Source organism: Salvia splendens, chromosome 12, assembly GCF_004379255.2.
Source record: "Salvia splendens isolate huo1 chromosome 12, SspV2, whole genome shotgun sequence".
In the NCBI taxonomy this organism is placed as follows: Eukaryota; Viridiplantae; Streptophyta; class Magnoliopsida; order Lamiales; family Lamiaceae; genus Salvia; species Salvia splendens.
This window is the reverse complement of record NC_056043.1, coordinates 32,025,443-32,046,300: the sequence shown is the minus strand read 5'-3', so window position 1 is coordinate 32,046,300 and position 20,858 is coordinate 32,025,443. Positions and strand designations below refer to the sequence as shown.

Here is a 20,858-nt window from a genome sequence, read left to right as displayed (position 1 = left end):
ATTGGCTTCAGCCGGCAGTCCCCACAACTCTCAGCCTCAAACCAAGCATAATATCATTTTAACCAACAACTTTCTCCCCTCCGATCCATTACTCATCAACAACAAATAAAAAGAGGACGAGGGCAGGAACCACCATTGCTCATAGGCTAACAAAGAAGCTCTACAGATCAACACCAACTCTCAATATGAACATAGATGCAAGGAGAAGGATAAGCCTTTGTATATGTGGAAACATTATGAAGCAACACCAAAATGAAGTCCACATCATATCCTTTCGCCATATCCAAGTTATTCAACCACACTACTTGAATCAGATACACCATATCACAAACAAATTTCCTTCCAAAACACCAATCGAGAGGCATCAAACAGAGCCAAGGCTCTGAGTATCACTCCTTACAAGCACATCAACCCTACCACCCTCACATCTCAATCTCAGAGACAAACGGTGACTCGATACCGAAGACGGCAACGACACCGTGAAATGATGACATTGCCGCCTACGAAAGTTCAATCGGTTGATATCTGCTACATAAAAGCAATGTCGTCGCGATGCCTAATTAAAACCTCTCCTGAGATGAGCTGTATACGACGAGGGGGCAAACAAAACCAAAAAAAATTCATCTGATACAATCGGAAAACAGAGACATATCTGAAAACATATTCAGATTCAACAACAAATTTGAGAAATCATATCTCAAACAGAAACAAACTTGGATCATACAAATCCAATGAACAAAGGATACAAACTTAGATCATACAAATCCAATGAACAAATGATACAAACTTGGATCATACAAATCCAGAAACAAAGGATACAAACTTGGATTATACAAATCCAATGAGCAAAGGAAAAAAAACGAGAGAGAAAACAAAGAATGAGAATTGAGATTTCAGATCGGCGAAAAATTTCAAAGCCGAAGAGAGAAAATTGAAAAACCTGGAGTGCGAGAAGAAACTCAAGAACAATACAGCTACATTTATAAAAAATTTCAGGAACAGAGTATTCAAAATTGAACCCTTCAAAAGAGAACAAAACCTAACTCTAAGAAGATGAAAAAAAAGGTAGAGGTAATTAGAGGCGCGCAACGGATTTGCGCTCTGATGCCATGTTGAAAATATAGAAGAAATTGGAGGAAGAAACCTCCATCAATGGAGGATGAAGAAATTGTAAAATTGGGGAAAACTGTCGAGCGGGAGGGAAGGCGAAAAATTCATTAATGGACTATATTTTTGGTCAAAGTTACACTGCAAAATATAATAAAGGCCTGATATATAGGCTTGGAGAAAGCTAACACTAACTAATAAAATGCTAAACACTATCTAATAAAAGAAAAAACAATAACAACTAATTACAATTTATTTTTAATTTCAACAGTACAATATTTGCTGTTTGCATTTGATCAGATCTCCAGAGTATTATAATTAATTGAAATTCGACGTATTTCACTTGACATCATGATTAATAATTTTTAACATTTTTTTTTGTGATTGAAGCATATGAATAGTCTTTATATATGTATTTATTTAAGTTGATCAAAATAAATTGATGCTATAGTTCAAATTATATTAATCTCAACCACTCTCGAAGTTTTAATTTTTTATTTGGATAATAGAAAATAGACATACCATTTAAAGTTTTTCTATATAAAAAAGTAAAGTTTATTTTATTATTTTATTTATATATACGAAGTAATAGGAAAACAAACTAAATGCTTCACACAAGAATAGCGTACACCAAACTAAGCGAGTGATGTAGAAGATCCAATCGTCGATTAGGGAAGCCGTCTCCCAATTCTCAATCCACCACACCGATTTCCCCTTTCCCTTCCGGCGACGAGGTTTCCATTCTATTCAACTACAAAATTCGATTAATCTTTTATTTTAATTCGAATTAGTCATCCTCTTCTATCCTCTGAAGATTTTCACCGCTATTTTTTGTGTGATCACTCCAGATATTTCCAGAATTTCCTTGAAGAGAGAGAAAGATTACATCTTGTCCCTTCTCTGCAAATGGGCCGCAGGAAAAAATACAAGATTTGCTCTAGATTTCAAGGTATGAATGTCCGAATCTGTGATGTTGCTTTATGCCTGAGGTTTGTGGAACTGTTTTTGATGAATACAATGGCTTCAATTGCAGGATTTTACCAAGAATTGTTTCTGTTGTTACATCGCTTGTGACTGTAATCTTTATATTGGTTGGATTGTTATGTTATTAGATGAAAGTGGGTGAAAAGGAATATTCTTGGGACTGATCTAGCGTGTGATTTTAGTATTCTTTTATGATCTTATTGGTTGGATTGTTATGTTATTAGATGAAAGTGGGTGAAAAGGAATGTTCTTGGGACTAATCTAGCGTATGATTTTACAATTTTAGTACTGTTTTAGGATAATTCGAAGGGACGAGGTTGAATAGAGGCTATCTATGATAACTTGGGACAGGTTGGGAATATAGGCTTGTATGGAGTGTTTGGGGAAGAAGAGGAAGGGAGCTGAGATCTCGGAAGGGCTACGGGATGATTCTGAAGAGGCGACGCAGTTGGCGTATCGGTGGTCACATTTGTCGCTTGGGGACTATTCGAGGAGGAAAAAGAAATGTAGGGAGGGGGTGGTGTCAAAAATTGATTCGCGTAGGAGTGTTATTAATGGGGTTGCTACTGCCCCGGCTTGCGGGGCTGCAAGCTTGGAGTTGCCGGGCAGGGGTCTTAAGCGGAAAATTGGTTGTATTGATGCAGTGACTAGGTTGGGTAGGAAGAAGAAGATTTCCCAGGATTACGAGCTGGATAAGACGATAGGGAAAGGGAAGTTTGGATCGGTGGTGTTGTGTCGGAGCAAGGTGACTGGGGAGGAGTTTGCGTGCAAGACTTTGCGGAAGGGGGAGGAGGTTGTGCATCGCGAAGTGGAGATTATGCAGCACCTTTCTGGGCATCCAGGGGTTGTGACGCTGAAGGCTGTGTATGAGGATAGTGGGTCGTTTTATCTTGTGATGGAACTGTGCTCTGGAGGTCGTTTGCTCGATGAAATGTCTAGAGAAGGGATGCATTCTGAAAGAAAAGCTGCTAATGTGATTAAGGAGTTGATGCTGGCTGTACGGTACTGCCATGAGATGGGTGTGGTTCACCGGGACATTAAGCCCGAGAATATTCTCCTGACATCCTCTGGACAAATGAAGCTTGCTGACTTTGGATTAGCTGTGAGGATCTTAGACGGTAATTCTACATAGGCATATCCCGCAATGTATCTAATGCTATAGTTTTCCATTTTTTATGTTGATAATGTGAATTTACCTCATTTCAAGTCTTGATTTGGTTTGCCTAAGTACTGCTTTGATCCCGTCTTAGTATGTTTTTCTTCATCTATGTGTTGCAGGTCAGAGACTGTCTGGCATTGTTGGAAGTCCTGCTTATGTTGCTCCGGAAGTTCTGGTGGGTGATTACTCGGAGAAAGTGGATATATGGAGTGCTGGTGTACTTCTTCACGCACTTTTAGTCGGTGTTCTTCCATTTCAAGGAGATTCTTTGGAGACAGTGTTTGAGGCAATTAAGAAAGACAAACTTGATTTTATTGGTGGTAGTTGGGAGTCTGTTTCGCGACCTGCTCGTGATCTTCTCTCCAAAATGTTGACCAGAAGTACATCAACAAGGTTTACAGCTAACGAGGTTTTAAGTAAGTTTCTCTTTCTAACCTATCTTTCCTTTGCTTGTGCTTCATCTCAATGGGAAACACGAATGCTAAATATCTGATGGGGCCATTCCAAAAATTACTTGCCTGTCTTTGTTGGTGTGAATCACTGAATCTGTAAGTTTGCGAATATAAATATCCGAGTATTGAAAAAATCTCCTTCACTTATTTAAACAAAGTCAGTTGCTTCTTTCGATCTTGCATATATTGCTTCATCTTTTCTTTTTCTCCATAATATGTCAAGAGCTTGTAAGTTGTCTAAGTCTATGGATAAATGAGCTTATAAGCGAAGAGTGAAAATTGTGAATATACTAGTGATGCATTTTATTTTGGTACGAAAATTAAGAAAGTTGTGTTTAGCGAGTTAAATGGAGAGATAATAAATTTGAGAGTATTAGAGTTAATATTTGCCAAAAGAGGAAATGTGTTGTTTAGCTTAGGACGTCCCAATAAGGAATACACATCACTTACCTTGGGATGGACGGAGGTGAGGAGAAATGAAATGAAAATGGTACGCGTTGGACATAAGAAACCAAACTAGGCTTATTTCTTTAAATTGTTTGTTTCTAATAAAACTGAACAACTTATTTTTCCGGGAGCTTATAAGCTTCCAAATAACTTCTTATTCATCACTAATGTCGTTTGGATCCACCAACCGAAAGGAAGTGAATCAGTCCACGATTACGACGAGCCAATTTTTTTGTGGGCTTCCATACATGTTTTTACTAGGATTAGAGCTCGCTATATTGCCGATATATAGTTGTTCTCTCATTGTAAGTTGCATCCAAAAAATAAAGTGAAATCCCTGGCTTGACTTCGATCTTAGACATCGTATCGAATTTCTTGTGTTTATCTTAGTATGTTGTTTTCTGCTGCTTGGATCAACTTTCGTTTCTTGCACAGAACATCCATGGATTTCTTTCTACACCGAACCAATACTAAAGACTTATTCTGACGGACCAAGTAACAGCAACGCGAGGCTGACTTCAAGGAAACTAACTTGTATTCGAGCTAAAGAGTTGGAGAGAAAACGGACATCATCTAACCATCTCAGTGACGACTCTAGCTCGAGTGAAGTAGGTGGTGGCTGGGAGAGTGGCGATTTGGTTGACATGTTAGCTGTGGCCATTTCACGCGTCGAGATATCAGAGGCGAAGCGTAGCAGGATATGCAGCCCCTCGAGGGAGATCCGGCAGGAGTGCTCCTCTAACTTGAAAACTAGCAACCTCTGTACAGCATTCTGAACTCTGACGGTATAACCATGTTACTAATATATAGGATTTGCTGATATTTAATGTTTTTATGTAAATAAACAGTGTTTCCTTTGATGATTTCTTGGATCAATCGAGCCATGTGATGGGGAGGCTTTGATTTTTCTTTTTTTTAATAACTAGAACAACGTTTTCGTGGTGTTTCGATGGATTAGATAAAGATCGAGTCTTACAAGTGTTGTTCGGTTGGATAGATACGAATTCAGTTTATGTGAGTCTTACAAGTGTTGTTCGGTTGGATAGATACGAATTCAGTTTATGCGAGTCTTACAAGTGTTGTTCGGTTGGATAGATACGAATTCAGTTTATGTGAGCGAGCGGTTTGCACTATTGATTTATGTGATCAAAAGTAATCAATTGGGTTTACACAAAACCTAAAAATCGATTATCGATCCAATCATAGTATGATGTGGGTCCTTAGGCCATCCACAACGCTGTTCCTATACCGTTCCTAAACCGTTCCTTAAACCACTATTTGAGGGCCCCACTGTACTTTTTTACTCCATTCCTTAACTAAGGAACGGAACCTGCAACCCTCGTTCCTTAACCGTTCCTTAACCGTTCCTTAAATTACTATTCATTCAATTTCATTTTTTTTAATTTCAACTCAATTCAATTAAAAAAACAAACACATTTTATTAAAAAACACACAACATTAAAACAAAGTTACAACTTAAACTTAAAAAAATAAAAAGCACACAATTAAAATCATAAAAAAATAAAAGTACACAATTTTAATAATTTCATCCGCCAAAGTTTGCCCAAATGTGCTCAATTAGATCATGTTGGAGTTGGGTGTGGGCGCTAGAGTCGCGTGTCCTTGCACGAATAGATAACCGTTCTTGTATAGACGGATGCGCTCCACTTCGAGGCGGACTACTTGCGGTTGAGCTTCCGGGGGATTCGGGGTCGAACCAATTTCCCGCCTCGGGTCCTTCGTCTTGGACAATCATGTTGTGCAAGATTATGCACGTATACATGATGTCGACCATGTTCTCCATGAACCACGTACGAGCCGGGGCTTTGATGATGTTGAAGCGCGCTTGGAGAACCCCGAACGCCCTCTCCACATCCTTGCGAGCAGCCTCCTGCTTCTGCGCAAAAAGAGCCTGCTTTGGGTTCGCAGACCCACTGCACGTCTTCACGAAGGTAGGCCACTTCGGGTAGATGCCATCGGCGAGATAGTACCCCATTTTATAAAGCCGATTGTTGGCGACGAAGTTGATGGCCGGCGCTTTACCATCCAAAACTTCGGTCAAGAGGTCGGACTGGTTGAGCACGTTTACGTCGTTGTTCGACCCGGGGACCCCGAAGTACGCGTGCCAGATCCAAAGGCGGTAGTCGGCAACAGCCTCGAGTATAACGGTTGGGTGGGTACCTTTGTGGCCGCTCGTGTAGGACCCCTTCCACGCCACCGGGCAATTCTTCCATTGCCAGTGCATGCAATCGACGCTGCCGAGCATCCCTGGGAATCCGTGCACTGTTTCGTGAAGGTCGAGAAGGAACTGACAATCGGCCGTGCTTGGCCTCCGGAGAAATTCGTCGGTGAAGGCTGCCCGGATGCCTTTGCAGAATTTGAGCAAGCACATTCGCCCAGTGCTATCTCCGATGTGGAGGTATTCGTCGAACATGTCGGCCGTTTGTCCAGTCGCAAGCTGGCGGATTGCTGCAGTACATTTCTGCAGCGTCGTGTGGCTGGGACGTCCGACCGCGTCGAACCCTTCCTGGAAGAACTCTTCCCGGGCTGCCAAAGTATTCGCGATGTGGAGAAATAACGGTTTCCCCATGCGGAAACGGCGACGGAAGTACGTATCTCCCCAAACCGGGTTATCGCAGAAGTAGTCGCGTACTAACCTTGCGGCGGCTTCCTCCCGGTTACGATGGATGTACGTACGGGAGCGACGTTGGGGCGGAGCGGCTTCTTCCGCCTCCCGTCGTCGATCTTCTTCAAGTGATTGTTCCAATATTTGACGCATTTGTTCATAAGGATCCATTAGTTTGATTAAATTTGGGAGAAGGAAAATAGAGTTGATTTGAGATGAAAATTGGGGTGGAAATAGAGAGAAATAGATGTGTGTTTGTGATTGAAATGAGTATGAAATAGGAGTATTTATAGAGTAAATAAATAAATTAAAAAAAAAAACGGCTATAAAATTAACGGTCTCATTACCGTTAATAAAAAAAAAAAATTTTTTTTTTTTATTAAATTCGAATTTTTTTAAAAAAAAATGAATTATTGCGTCATCGGGACGAAGCCCACTCGCGGGGCAGCGAGTGGGCTTCACGCGTCGAATGGGAGTCCGCCACGTCGCCTCGGCGCGTGGCGGAACGTTTCGTTCCGCGTTCCGGAGGAACGAAACGCGGCACGGCATGGGAACGGTGGCGGCACGGAATGGCGACGGAACGCACGCTGCAACGCGTGCCGCCGCGAAACCGTTCCTCCGGAACGGCATAGGAACGGCGACGGCACCGCGTTGCGGATGCTCTTAGATGTGGAATGATATCATGTAATATGTCACTATATTAAATTTAGTGGAATATTCAACGACAATAGACTCTCATTTGAAATTGACCTTTGACGGCTTCGACTCATTACTATCAAATTACATGGTTTTCGATGTGACAGGAGTTTTATTTCGCTATTTCAGTTTATCTTATCACCATCAATCAATAAATATAATAGTCATTGATTGAAATCAACTCGACTTATTTTTTCGTCTTACACAAAATCACATCACCTTGATCTCAATTTTATAGGCTTGTGTTATGATTTAGGATCCATTCTCGGAACTTATTTAATGTATCTCAATTGTACTTGACAATTTTAATTTGGCAACATATTCTTTCTTAGTTTAATGAACAATAGGTATATAAAATACCTAACTAAGTTAATCTTTTTTTATCATACTTGACTTAGTACTACTCATCTTCAATTCAATTGCACTCTCGAGTAACTTCCTACCATTTGTAATGTTTCCCGGCTACTAATTAAGCCTTTTAAAACAAATGATAATATTTCACTCAAATATACACATCTTTTTCAAATTTGATACAAAACGATTCAAGTAGCTAGTAGAGGAGAAATGTCTTATACTCCCTCCATCCCCTAAATATTGTCCCACTTTGACTCGGCACGGGTTTTAAGAAATGTAATGAAAAGTGAGTTGAAAAAGTTAGTGGAACATGAGTCTCACTTTTATATAGTATTAGTTTTATACTCCTTCTGTTCGTGAAATGTTGTCCAGTTTTGCCATTTCTGTCCGTCCATGAAATGTTGTCCACTTTGCTTTTTTTTCTATTTTTGGTAAATGGACCTCACTTTCCACTAACTCATTACACTCGCATTCTATTATAAAATTAATATATAAATGTAGGGCCTACATTTCACTAACTTTTCCACTCACTTTTCTTCACATTTCTTAGAACTCGCGCCGAGTCAAACATGAACAATATTTTACGGACGGAGGGAGTAATAAAATGTGAGTAAAAATGAGTTAGTGAAATACGAGATCCACTAAAAAAATGGTAAAAATGTGAAATGAGATAAATTTTGTGGGACGGACGGAAATAGGTAAATGGGACAAACTTTCAGGGACGAGGGAAGTAACAAAAACATCAACAAAAATCACATCATATCAAGTTTTATCTCATATTACATTAGTAAACATATGACATCTTATCTTACAATATTAATTTGCAAATTTGCACAATGGACAGAGTTTATAAAAGTAGAATAAAGTTTTGGTTGAGGAGTGGCCCTAATACAGCTTGCCATGGCCCATCTTATCTCTATAATGTCCATTGCTTGTTAGCTTGGCTCGAGCAAAACCAATAGCAAAAAAAAGGAATTATTTTCCATTACTTTTCAATTATAGCATGTCACATATTTAACTACTATAAACTATTTTTGGGCATTGGGGTAAAAGTAAAACATTAAACTGAACCTATGTGTATGATAGGAAACCTTTAAATAGCTGGAAAAACACTTCAATTTTTTTCATATTTGCAAAATGGAAAATATTTCCCCACCATATCTCTATTCATCTTAGCTTTCTTGTTAGGAAAAACACAAATAAAAATTGCAACTTTACACTGAGTACTACTCCCTCCGTCTCACGTTACTTGAAGTGTTTCTTTTCAGCACGGAATTTAAGAAAGTTGTGTTTAATGAGTTAAATAAAGTAGAAGAGAGAATAAAATAGGTGTGATTAGATATTAGTATGTTTTTAGCCAAAAAGAGAAATGACTCAAATAACTTGAGACAAACCAAAATAAAATACGACTCAAGTAACTTGGTACGGAGGGAGTATGTAGTAACTTTTGTCAGTAAACAAAACAAAAGTCATTAAAGATATTATGCTTAGGATCCCAATTACAAGGACCTACTATTGTCTCCTTCTATCTCTAGAGCCTTCGTAATTTAATGTTATAGAAGGCGACAAATTTATTTGAAAAAAAAGATAAATAAAAATAGGGTCTTCATTTATTAGGTCTTAGAAAGACAATTTCATTGAAGAATTTCACGGATTGCAGAATAAAAGCATAGACAATCTGCAGTCAAATCGGTCTATATTTACCAAATTATTGCCTCCTCTCACCTATATAGGTCATCAGTTTTTAGCTTAAGATAGACCACCTATTTTTGGTATATTTCATCAAGATTTTAATTATTGAGTGGCAAGATTTGTGACCTTGGGGTAACAAAAGATTGGCACATTTTTTTTTGTTTATTGTGAATTGGTCTAGTAGTAGTGTAATTTGGATCCGATGCTGAAGATATCGGGTTCGAGTAATGATGTGACCTTTAAAATTCTCATTCATTATAAAGTGTATTCCCTCTTTCTCATTAAATATGAAACGTTTTCTTTTTTGGGTTGTCACATTAAAAATGAAACATATCTTAAAATAGAAACAATATAATCTATAATTTTTCATCTCTATTATTTTAGTCTCTCCTCATTTACTCACAAAACAACAGTACATAAAATTCTCTGTCGAAAAGCATATTTTTCATATGTAATGGGACAGAGGGAGTATGTATTAAGGGAAGACTAAAGAAAGTATACTCACTAAAGTTTCATCTCATAACTAACTAATATATGATCAAATGAATGGATTACTTATTTAAATTGATATTTATTTAAATTGATATTTTTATGTCATACCTTCAATGTGAAACAGCGCATATATGAAAATCTCAATTTGAGAACTACGGAACTTAGTAGTGTGAAAGTATTAAAGTAATATTCTAGGTGAATAATTTTCATAATTGAAAAATAAGATTATTATTTGGGTACAGAGTGAGGATATATATCCTACAACAAATGCAATGTTAAAAGCATAAGAACCTCTTATTTCCAAGGTGATAAAGGAAATTCTATTAAACCATAAATTTTAACTCCCTAGATTGCAATAATTTGAGACATATATACCACACTTTAGAGATTAGTGCTAGATTCTTGTTTCGTCTTTACCAGCACCAATAGTGCACAATCATACCACATACTCTTAGCATTCCGTAGAAAACTTCTCCAACTATACGTCAAATCTAAATTCATTTTTGAATTTTTTTTATGGAACAACACCAAATACAGTGCTATTGATAAAAATTTGTAAGACATATACTCCAAAATGGTGTAAGATTTGAATTTGTGTTAATGGTTAGAGTAAAATTATTTTTGTGTGACATATACTCAAAAATAAGTTTGAGTTTAGCGTAAATGGCTAGCTCTAGATATGGTCTAAACCAAAACAGTCAATTTCTTTGGATCTAAACCATCAGTTCACTGCTCAAAATAATTTGAAATTGAAACCGGACCAGTAGAACCGATATGTCAATTCTGGTTGAACCGGTTATGGTTTGAAAATCAGAACCGGCGGTCCGATGAAAAAGACAACTCCAATAGGCAGTCCTATCCTCCAACCACAACCATAGATATCAAAAACATCTTCCAGCAGTATTTATCTTGTTAATATCCTTTCATCTGTTCATCAGCACATCATCTTGGCCAGTGATAAGTCATGTAGATATAGAGAGAGAGAGAGAGAAAGAGTTGCTAAATTGAGAAATAACATCTGAGTTTGATGGTTAAGGAAAAGGCATTTTAGAATATTACAACCAAACAAGATTGTGAGTCTGCCCATTCCTTCACAGCCTGTGGGAGAGGCCTTGAAATCAGTGTGAGCCGACAACTAGTGATAATTCCTCGTTATCTCACCATGTGAGATTCTTCCTCTTCCTCTCTCTCACTACTTCTTCATCTCTAGTTTGTGTCTCTCTTTCTGCATTATTCTCTCTCTAGCTTTACTCTGCTCCATTGTCTCTACGATGTGGGATTCGGAGGCTGAGTCCGGGCGGGATGTCTACGGCAACGGAGTCCCTTCCGCCGCAAAACCCGGCGTCCGAACCGATGGGTTCGAGCAACGAGGCCAGTCTTGGTACGTATCACTAGACTTTGCTTCTTTTTTTTCTATAAAGAAGATCAATAATGGTTTCTCATTTCTCATTTCTCGAGAAATAGGTACGTCGCAACAGATATCCCTAGTGATCTATTGGTCCAAATTGGAGACATCAGCTTCCATTTACACAAGGTAGCCAACATAATTAACCATAATTGTATATACAATTATTAGCATGGGGCAGACGCAGAAATTTATTTTGATTGAAGCTATATATTCTAAATTTTGAATTTCCTCTGTTTTACTATGATGATAAGGGCTTCTGCACAACGACTAAATTAAGCCCCTCCTTGCTTTCTCTGTGTGCAGTATCCGCTCCTCTCGCGGAGCGGGAAAATGAACAGAGTGATATACGAATCACCCCGCGAAACGGAGGCGAACCGAATCAACCTAGATGATCTCCCGGGCGGCCCGGAGGCTTTTGAACTGGCTGCAAAATTCTGTTACGGGATCGCGGTTGATCTAAACGCTGCGAACATCTCCGGGCTGAGATGCGCGGCCGAGTATCTCGAGATGACGGAGGATTTGGAGGAAGGCAACCTGATCTTCAAAACGGAAGCCTTCCTCAGCTACGTCGTCCTCTCGTCTTGGCGAGACTCCATCCTGGTGCTGAAGAATTCCGAGAAGCTCTCGCCGTGGGCGGAGAATCTTCAGATTGTCCGGAGGTGTAGCGAGTCGATCGCTTGGAAGGCGTGCGCCAATCCGAAGGGCATCCGGTGGCAGTACACGGGGAAGCAGCATCGCTCCTCCGTGTCGAGCCCCAAATGGAATGAATTAAAGGACTCCAGCCCCAGCAGGGGGAGTCCTGTTCCCCCTGACTGGTGGTTTGAGGACGTGTCGATCCTGCGGATCGACCACTTCGTCCGCGTTGTCACCGCCATCAAAGTCAAGGGGATGCGCCACGAGCTGGTCGGGGCGGCCATCGTGCATTACGCGACGAAATGGCTCCCGGGCTTCGCTCGTGACTCCCCCCTTGACGATGGGAGCAATAGTACTTTTAGCAGCGACAGCGGCGGCGGAGGGCCCCTTTCCAGCTCCTGGAAAGGGGGCCTCCACATGATCGTGGCCGGCGCGAAAGATGATAGCGTGCCGGCCGCGGTCCAGGCGAAGGATCAGAGGATGATCGTGGAGAGCCTGATCAGCATCGTGCCGCCGCAGAAGGACAGCGTATCGTGCAGCTTCCTTCTGCGGCTGCTGCGGATGGCGAACATGCTGAAGGTGGCGCCGGCGCTGGTGACGGAGCTCGAGAAGCGCGTCGGGATGCAGTTCGAGCAGGCAACGCTAGCGGATCTTCTCATACCGGCTTATAACAAGAGTGACACGATGTATGATGTGGATTTGGTGCAGAGGCTTCTCGAGCATTTTCTAGTGCAGGAGCAGTCGGAGGGGTGCAGCCCCGGGCGGCAGTCGTTTTCCGACACGAAAATGTACGACGGGGCGGCGAGGGGTGCGAACCCGAATGCGAAGATAAGGGTGGCGCGGCTCGTAGACGGATACCTCACGGAGGTGTCGAGGGATCGGAACTTGTCGCTGACGAAGTTTCAGGTTTTGGCCGAGGCGCTGCCCGAATCGGCTAGGAGTTGCGACGATGGATTGTACCGGGCCATCGATTCTTATCTTAAGGTATCGAATCATCGAACTTTGGCTAAATTCTGATTTTGCGTGTCACGGGAAAAGGTCTTTTATTGTAAATTAGCGCGCTTTTAATTGATTTTGATTTTGTGTCTAGGACGAGTTTAGTCCAAATTGACGCTGACATGGAAATTTGAGATAGTCAAAATTAATACGACTATCAGACTATATGTCAGCGTCAATTTGGTGGTGTTACTTTCTATCGGAATCGGTTCAAAATATAGTGATTTACAAGCGAAAGTTTTATAGTATGCAAAAATCATAATTTGGCAAAAGAAAGACAGTTTGACAAATTATATTGAGATTGTTTCATGTGCAAGACTATCTTACACAAGACTCTGTATATGTGTGGCAGGCACATCCGACTCTAACGGAGCACGAGCGGAAGAGGCTGTGCCGCGTGATGGACTGCCAAAAACTGTCGATAGATGCGTGCATGCACGCGGCCCAGAACGAGAGGCTCCCGCTGCGGGTGGTGGTGCAGGTGCTCTTCTCGGAGCAGGTGAAGATCAGCAACGCCATCGCCGGGAGCAGCCTCAAAGAGGGAGGCGGCGAGTCCCACTATCAGCCGCTTATACCCAACCGGAAAACACTGCTGGAGGGGACCCCACAGTCTTTTCAGGAGGGTTGGGCGGCGGCGAAGAAGGACATCAACACTCTCAAGTTCGAGCTCGACAGCGTCAAGGCGAAGTACTTGGAGCTCCAAAACGACATGGAGACGCTGCAGAAGCAGTTCGACAAGCTGACGAAGCCCAAGCAAGCGTCCCCGTGGACGGCTGGCTGGAAGAAGCTCAGTAAGCTTGCTAAGGCTCATGAACATAACGACGGCGGGCAGATGCTGCCCGCCGCAGATGTCCCAAGGAAGACAGCTCCTAGGAGATGGAGGAATTCTATTTCATGAACCATATATCTATCAATTAAGCATGTGCATTTTGTGTTTTTTTTTTGCCTTTGAATTTTGTTGATAGAATGATCCTCTTAGGGTCGAGAGAGTTGACCGATCCCACTGTTGGCTTATAGGCCCAAAAATTTCGTTAAATTTGGTTTTTGGAGCTGCTAACAATCTCATTGTGCGGCAGCTTCTTCTTTCCGACATCAGTGACGACCTTCTTGACTGTGTGGTCAACTTCACGAGTTTCGTTTCTTGGATCCACCAATTGTTTGTTGTGTTTTTGTGCCTGGTCCATGAAATTCCACACAAATTGTTTTTTACGGATTAGCATTTATTCATCTTTATATTCAATCTATGTTTGCTGAGAATGCTTTCTACTTAAGTTTTGCAAGTTATAAAATGGAATCTCGGCTGATTTTTATCAAGCATATCTTTATCTCTCAATGTTATACTGATTCATAAGTAGGTAGTACTATAAATTATAATATCGACACACAACTAGATTTGCATTGGAATGGAAATTAAGTAGTTATACAATTTAAATTAGGATTTTTCTCTGTTTTCCTGAAAGGATTTCTCATTCTGATCAAAGCCTTGACTAATTAATTAGAGAGGATCCCTTCTAGCACAATCATTTCATATGAAAATTAAAGTTAGGAATATTAAAATTTATATATCATATAATACAACTATCCGTTTATTTTTGTTATATAAAAACGATCTATTTGAAATTTAGGGGGGACAAAAGTTTTATTACATGATTTTTCTTTAATATATAGTACTAGTATATAAGTTGAATCACATCAACTTATTTACCAGTCCTACTCAGTTACATATATTTATTACACATCCGTCTATTCTAAGTGAATTATTTTTCTTTTTTAATTGTTCAATTCTAAATGGAACATTTCTAAAAATAAAAACATCACTTTCTCTATTTTTTTCTCACTCTTATTTTATTCTCTCCACATAACTCATAAAACAACACTATATAAAATCTCTGTCGGAATAAAAATGCTTCATTTAGAGTGGGACCGTCCACATATATACGACGCACATGTATCACACTAATCCAGCCTCTTGAGTTGGCATTAATTAATTATTAAATACAGACAATAAATTTACTTATATTAATTAGAAGCAAGTTAACAAATAGTAGTAAATGTGTGTGAATTGTGAATGCTAGTTATCAATTAATTACACCCTTAACAGTTTTCACAATATTAAGATTTAAGATATTAAGCCCACTCATATTCTCGAGTAATTTCAATAAACAATTACCACAAAACAATTTCAGATATTATACTAATTAATTAATCATTATTAAAATAAACCCATTACAAGAAAACTAAGTTTGTTTGATATGGAAAGTAAATACGGAAACTAACTATACATGATTCTATTTAATTAGATAATTTTACATTATTTTCTACTCCACTATTATTTTTTTAAATGCATAACTTTAATTTATTATTATTATGATGATTATCATTATTAATAATAACTTACTTAAGCGAATTTATAGCTATAATCATTAGTAGTGGTATTTTTCAATTAATAATTTAATTATAAAACCTTCCTTAATCATTGTAAATTTGAAATCCTAACACAACATAATACATATATAATTTATTTGCAATTATATTGATTAAATTTGAAATCCTAACAAAACATAATAAATAACTTATTTGCAATTATATTTTAAAAAATATTGTTCTTAAAAATCATATTTTCCAACAAACCACACTTCAAATATGTTAACTAACTACTCCATTTAATTAGATGAAAAATAAAAAATAAAAAATCAACCGCTCCCATTGTGAACCTAATAATGATGAATAAAGATGTGCGGTCATATTATGACCAGTCATAAATTAATTAAATAATAAAAAAAATTGATTTTTTTTTTCAAATTTTTGGTTTAATACTACTTGATTTTACTTTTATATCATCTTCATTATATGTTGCTCAATATGTTAGTGTTGCTCTTTCGTAGTTTTTGCTCAACTTATTACTACTGTCATTTCTTGATCGTTGCTCAACGTATACAGTAATTCGTGATATTAATGTATTTTACGTAATGGAATTCAAAGATAAGTATCAACTCACAAGTCCATTCACACACATATAAGTTTATATCGTTAATTCTAATTTGTTTATACATGTAAATGGACTAAATTAACTCTTTATGGCCGGCCACATTATGGCCATTTAGCATCACTCAATAATGATTCAGATTCCCTAAATCTCTATTTATTTTTTTCAAAAATCAAACATATTTAATTATGGTAAACTTAACCTAATAAAGAAGTTATGTGGAGTAGATTATAAAAATAAATTGAATTAGAAAAGATACAGAGATATACATCAAATTCAACAACTGCCTACTCCGAAACAGACGCCGAATTAGAAAAGGAATTTTTCTCTATATAAATCACAACGCTTGATTGAAATCGCCCATCAATTTCTACCAAGACCGCGAAAATTCTAGGGTTTCTTTTTCATCGTTTTTCTCCGAAGATATTTTGCTTCACCGGAATTCTGCCGATTTTATTGCTATAAAGCTGATTGAATTTATAAGATAAATCTGTTTATTTGTGAATTCAATACAATCGAACAATTTGTTTTGTGAATATGGGGGAATCGAAGAAATCTAAAAGGATTACTTGGGCTTCAGAAGTTAATCTTTGTCAGGTAAACGAAGATCTCTAATTTATCTCTGCGAAAAATTGTTGTGAATTTTGTTGATCGATCGAAAAGCGATTGGATCTGAAGAACTGTGACTTCTACGAATTCGATCTGTTTGTATTATTTTTAATTCAATTCGTCGATTGAAAATTATGAATATTCATCGATGTCGATATCTGGAAATCGGTTAAACCGTAATATTACTGATTTTAAATTACTTTATTTACACATTAACATCGATCTGGAACGATTTAATTGGCGGATAATTATGTGATTTTCGAAATCTCGAATGATTTAATCAATGGAAAATTATTTTGATTTGTAAAGATTCATCAGGATCTTCATCTCCTTCGCATTCCGTGTTTCAGTAATCGATGGCGGATTAATTTTGATTTTACAATTGAAGAAGACAGCAAATTACAATTTGATGTTTTGTACTTTTTGAAATTGATTAAGATGTTGTAAAATAGAACGAGATATGCATACAGAAACATTAAAGAGAGAGTTTATTGAGATTTCGTTGTGTTGATTTCCAAAACTAAGAACAAAATTTGGCGCCATACTGCCAAATCTGAGATGAAAATCATTGAATTCTTGACAATTATTGCAATCCAATTTGGGAAACTAAAACCATATCTCATGGAGTAATCACATAGTTATAGCTCTCCAGTGAAAATTGTATCTTTTTGCCATAATTCTTGTTCACTTCATTTATTAGTGGTTGCAACTTTTAATTCTCAAATTCTTGTTTAGCATTAGCTAATAAGTTGAATCTGAATATTAATAGGTGAGGCTGTTTTCATCTGCAAAACCACCTTCAGAAGTAGGAATGTGCAATATGGCTAATGAGAGTTTTCCACCTGGCTTTGAATATATGAAGCCTAAAATTCTCAAGTTTTATCAAAAATCTTTCACCAAATGGAAATGCCCTCCTAGAGTAAGTCAGTATACAATTTCATGTGTTTGTTGAATGAGAAGAATAAGAGATGAACTTGAACTATACATGGGCTTGAATGAATATCTGATCACTGCATCTCTTGTGGTGTTGCAGTTTGAAGTGAATAGGGAGTGGAAAGTGGTCTCTGGGGAAGAAAGCACAGAGATCGAGTTTCAGAATCAACGCGAGAGGAGAGTGCTCGAAGCAACGTATCCTCGGCCATCAGCCGTTCCTCCCAAGTAAGATGCTAGAATGTATGGTGTTTTCTGTTTCTATTTGAAGTTTAAGTAAGTAACCATGTTTGTTATCTTGGTCCAGCCCTCGTCTGCCAGTGAATGCGCCCGGATCAATTGTTGATGATCGCAGCACTCCCTTGATTCGTATGACACCTATTGAAGAGGCTGATGTTGAACTTGCACCATCCGTCTCCCACGCAGCAGATAGTGGCCCGATGATCCCACAGCCACAGCGTTATCGTGCAGAGGGAAACTCAATGCAGCCCAATATTGCTCAAGCTGCATTGGCAGCAGTCAGTTCACACAAAGATCAAATGAACCTAATTGATTGCGAATTGCTCGTGAGGATCCTCAACAACCCGAAATCGCTTCAGCAATTGCTCGCCATCAGCTTTGGCACGCAGCACGTTCCAAATATGAAGCCACCACATTCATCAGGCTCGACTATTTCCACAAATGGAGGAGCATCCGTGCCCGAGCTCAATGTACCTTATGATACGACTAGAGCAGCTCCACCGCATCTTAGATCTGGCTTCGTCTCTACAGCTTGTACCCCACCTGTGGCTGATGTGAGTTCAGCGCACTGTAATGGCGTGGCGAAGGACATGAGCTATTATAAGAGCCTCATCCAGCAGCACGGAGGTGGCATCCCGACACAAACTTGTGGTATTATGTCCAAACGGGCGCAAGAATTTACGAAATCTAGAGATGTGTTGAAATCAAGAACAGTAAAACCATGCATGTTTTTTAATACACCAAGGGGTTGCAGGAACGGGGATAATTGTACCTATTCGCACGATGTTAATGTGTTGTCGTCTCGGAAAAGGATGGGTTGTGTTACAGAGGTTGTTGGTGCTAAAAGAGTGAAACTGGGTAGCTAGATTGGAACTCATTTTCCCCCTTTGTTTCGCGATGAGATTTAATGAGAAATATTATGCTGCATACCTTATGTAAGCATGATCCGTTATCACTACTCTTGTTTCATTTTAATGGTTTATGTGATATACAATCGTTTCTGCATAATTTGAATTGGATGTAATCCATCATTATTACTCATATTAATAAGAAAGTTTTCATCAGTTTATACAAGTAGAAATGAGACTAGAATTCATAATGCAAACTACATAAAACAAACACTCATTTCAACAAGCTGCAGCTGCTGGTTTTTACTCAACGCTCAACAATTCAACATCAAAAACTAGATCTGAATCGGGCTGAATTCCCCACGACATAAAGCCATTCGACCCATAGGCATAATCCGGAGAGCACTAAACAAGATTCAAAAGAACAAACAAATCAACGATAAGGAAAATACGGAAACACAAAAGATTTGCATAGTACCTTCAGACGAGCAACTTCTCCCACTTGCATTCCCGACACTCCTTCGTCCCAGCCTGCAACCCATGGAACATCCCGATTTACGAAGAGGACAAGAAGCTACTTTGCATAACGCAATAGTGAAACCATTGTGTTATGCAATTAACTACACAACCATGTCTGTTTTTATGTCACAAACAAATTTGCATTCACATGATGGCATCAGTAACATACAAGCACTGAACATGCTTAATCTGCAGCCAATTTTCCTTTTCCATACAACTGCTGATTCATATGTTTCTATATTGGCATCATCTTTACCTAACTAAAATCAAAACTGACAATTATCTTCAATTGAAACTATTATCACATAGCAAAACTAACAACTATCTTCACTTCAAACTAACATCAACACTGCAATACAGATTCCAAAAAACAAGCTCCCAAAATCAATCTGCAAAACACACAAAGTAACACACACAACTCAAACCTATATACAGCTAATTTCAATTGAAACTAACATCATGCCAAAATCCAAGTCTCAAAATCAATCTGCGAAACATCAACTGCATTTCCAACATAGGTAAAAAGTCACACACACAACTCAAATCTTAATCAAACATTTCAGATAACAAAACACAAAACAAAAATCACTAATTTGCAGCAACATTACCCTTAATAACTTGACCTCGGCCGATCTGGAAAGTGAAAGGCTTCTCGCCCGGATCCTTGGTGCTGCACCACAGAGATTAAATCAACACCAATTCTACGCGAATCGGAGAAGGAAAGGGGGAAAAGTGTTTAGATTTACCTCCAGAACTTTTTGGTGAGATCTCGATTTTTGCCGAATCCGGTGCAGTGAACGGTGACCTTTTGACCGGGAAGTGGCTTGGGACCGTTGCCTGGCTTCACCAACTCCTTCTCCACTCCCATTGCTCTGATTGGGCAAGCTAGCATTGTGTCGAATTCAACTCTTCTGCTCCCAACACTTTCTCGAAAGTTTCAAAGTTTAGAATGGGAGGGAGAGAGATAACTAATCCTATGTGGATAAGATATCTTGGTTTTAATCTAATCATGGCTAATTTAGATTATCAAACATGGCCTCGACAGATTATCAAGTTTCATCCCATGTTAACTTGGGTGGATTAATCCAACTTTAACCATTTTTTCGTCTTTCTATTTCCTATACTTTATTATTTTATTTTATAATTTTCAATCATATTTTACTAATTGAATACTCCCTCCATCCCAAGGAAGATGACCTTTTCCTTGGGCGGCACGAGATTTTATGTAGTTTATTTTGTGTATTAAGTGGAAAGAGTAAAGTAAGAGAGAAAAAATAAAGAGATAAATGTGTTTCCATTTTAAGTAATGGGTCATTTTGATTGGGACAAACTAAAAAGGAAAGAGGACATTTTTAATGGGATGGAGGGAGTATTAAAAATTTTTTGTCGAATGTGACTATTTTCCGTACTAACGCAGGCTAATATAGAATAGTTTTCAACTCTTCATGCTCAATTATAGAACATGCACCCTCCCTCTCAAGTTAATCAATTTTAGTTACACTTCAAAATATCTCAAACTAAATAAGTTGTTTTCTGTTTTGATAAAAAATACTTTATATCTATATTTAATTTGTTTATCCTTCATTTAATTTACTAAATATCATTTTTATAAAGTTTGATGACAAAGAGAATTGATTTAATATTCTCTATATAATATATGTACATCGGTCGGTCGTTTAC

General features: G+C 38.5%; 4 protein-coding genes across 5 annotated transcripts; 3 read left to right on the top strand and 1 right to left on the bottom strand.

Moving 5' to 3' along the window:
* Window positions 1–1,704: 1,704 nt before the first annotated feature.
* LOC121757150 (serine/threonine-protein kinase PEPKR2-like) lies at window positions 1,705–5,012 on the top strand. Its single transcript, XM_042152654.1, has 5 exons — window positions 1,705–1,841; window positions 1,956–2,056; window positions 2,141–3,209; window positions 3,370–3,666; window positions 4,585–5,012. The coding sequence occupies exons 3-5, from the start codon at window positions 2,462–2,464 to the stop codon at window positions 4,923–4,925; spliced, it is 1,386 nt and encodes a 461-aa protein (XP_042008588.1). The 5' UTR covers window positions 1,705–1,841; window positions 1,956–2,056; window positions 2,141–2,461; the 3' UTR covers window positions 4,926–5,012.
* Window positions 5,013–10,899: 5,887 nt separating this feature from the next.
* On the top strand, window positions 10,900–14,253 carry LOC121757152 (root phototropism protein 3-like). Its single transcript, XM_042152656.1, has 4 exons — window positions 10,900–11,390; window positions 11,474–11,543; window positions 11,721–13,034; window positions 13,399–14,253. The coding sequence occupies exons 1-4, from the start codon at window positions 11,281–11,283 to the stop codon at window positions 13,942–13,944; spliced, it is 2,040 nt and encodes a 679-aa protein (XP_042008590.1). The 5' UTR covers window positions 10,900–11,280; the 3' UTR covers window positions 13,945–14,253.
* A 2,075-nt stretch (window positions 14,254–16,328) lies between these two features.
* Window positions 16,329–18,769, top strand: LOC121759396 (zinc finger CCCH domain-containing protein 6-like). 2 transcript variants are annotated; one of them, XM_042154961.1, is made up of 4 exons: window positions 16,329–16,629; window positions 17,411–17,560; window positions 17,675–17,799; window positions 17,879–18,769. In XM_042154961.1, the coding sequence occupies exons 1-4, from the start codon at window positions 16,570–16,572 to the stop codon at window positions 18,675–18,677; spliced, it is 1,134 nt and encodes a 377-aa protein (XP_042010895.1). In that variant the 5' UTR covers window positions 16,329–16,569; the 3' UTR covers window positions 18,678–18,769. The 2 variants fall into 2 exon arrangements, with proteins under 2 accessions (XP_042010895.1, XP_042010896.1); XM_042154962.1 differs by lacking the exon at window positions 17,411–17,560.
* A 56-nt stretch (window positions 18,770–18,825) lies between these two features.
* Window positions 18,826–20,183, bottom strand: LOC121758370 (peptidyl-prolyl cis-trans isomerase FKBP12-like). The gene is made up of 4 exons (XM_042153779.1): window positions 19,925–20,183; window positions 19,787–19,848; window positions 19,138–19,190; window positions 18,826–19,064 (listed from the first exon to the last, which is right to left on the bottom strand). The coding sequence occupies exons 1-4, from the start codon at window positions 20,068–20,070 to the stop codon at window positions 18,963–18,965; spliced, it is 363 nt and encodes a 120-aa protein (XP_042009713.1). The 5' UTR covers window positions 20,071–20,183; the 3' UTR covers window positions 18,826–18,962.
* Window positions 20,184–20,858: the final 675 nt, after the last annotated feature.

Coding starts and splice junctions, on each gene's coding strand:
- LOC121757150 (XM_042152654.1), top strand. CDS start 2,462: ATGGAGTGTTTGGGGAAGAAGAGGAAGGGAGCTGAGATCTCGGAAGGG. Junction 3,210..3,369: donor AGCTGTGAGGATCTTAGACG/GTAATTCTACAT, acceptor TATGTGTTGCAG/GTCAGAGACTGTCTGGCATT. Junction 3,667..4,584: donor TACAGCTAACGAGGTTTTAA/GTAAGTTTCTCT, acceptor TTTCTTGCACAG/AACATCCATGGATTTCTTTC.
- LOC121757152 (XM_042152656.1), top strand. CDS start 11,281: ATGTGGGATTCGGAGGCTGAGTCCGGGCGGGATGTCTACGGCAACGGA. Junction 11,391..11,473: donor GAGCAACGAGGCCAGTCTTG/GTACGTATCACT, acceptor CTCGAGAAATAG/GTACGTCGCAACAGATATCC. Junction 11,544..11,720: donor TCAGCTTCCATTTACACAAG/GTAGCCAACATA, acceptor CTCTGTGTGCAG/TATCCGCTCCTCTCGCGGAG.
- LOC121759396 (XM_042154961.1), top strand. CDS start 16,570: ATGGGGGAATCGAAGAAATCTAAAAGGATTACTTGGGCTTCAGAAGTT. Junction 16,630..17,410: donor CAGAAGTTAATCTTTGTCAG/GTAAACGAAGAT, acceptor GAATATTAATAG/GTGAGGCTGTTTTCATCTGC. Junction 17,561..17,674: donor AATGGAAATGCCCTCCTAGA/GTAAGTCAGTAT, acceptor GTGGTGTTGCAG/TTTGAAGTGAATAGGGAGTG.
- LOC121758370 (XM_042153779.1), bottom strand. CDS start 20,070: ATGCTAGCTTGCCCAATCAGAGCAATGGGAGTGGAGAAGGAGTTGGTG. Junction 19,849..19,924: donor CTCACCAAAAAGTTCTGGAG/GTAAATCTAAAC, acceptor TCTGTGGTGCAG/CACCAAGGATCCGGGCGAGA. Junction 19,191..19,786: donor CCGAGGTCAAGTTATTAAGG/GTAATGTTGCTG, acceptor CATGGGTTGCAG/GCTGGGACGAAGGAGTGTCG.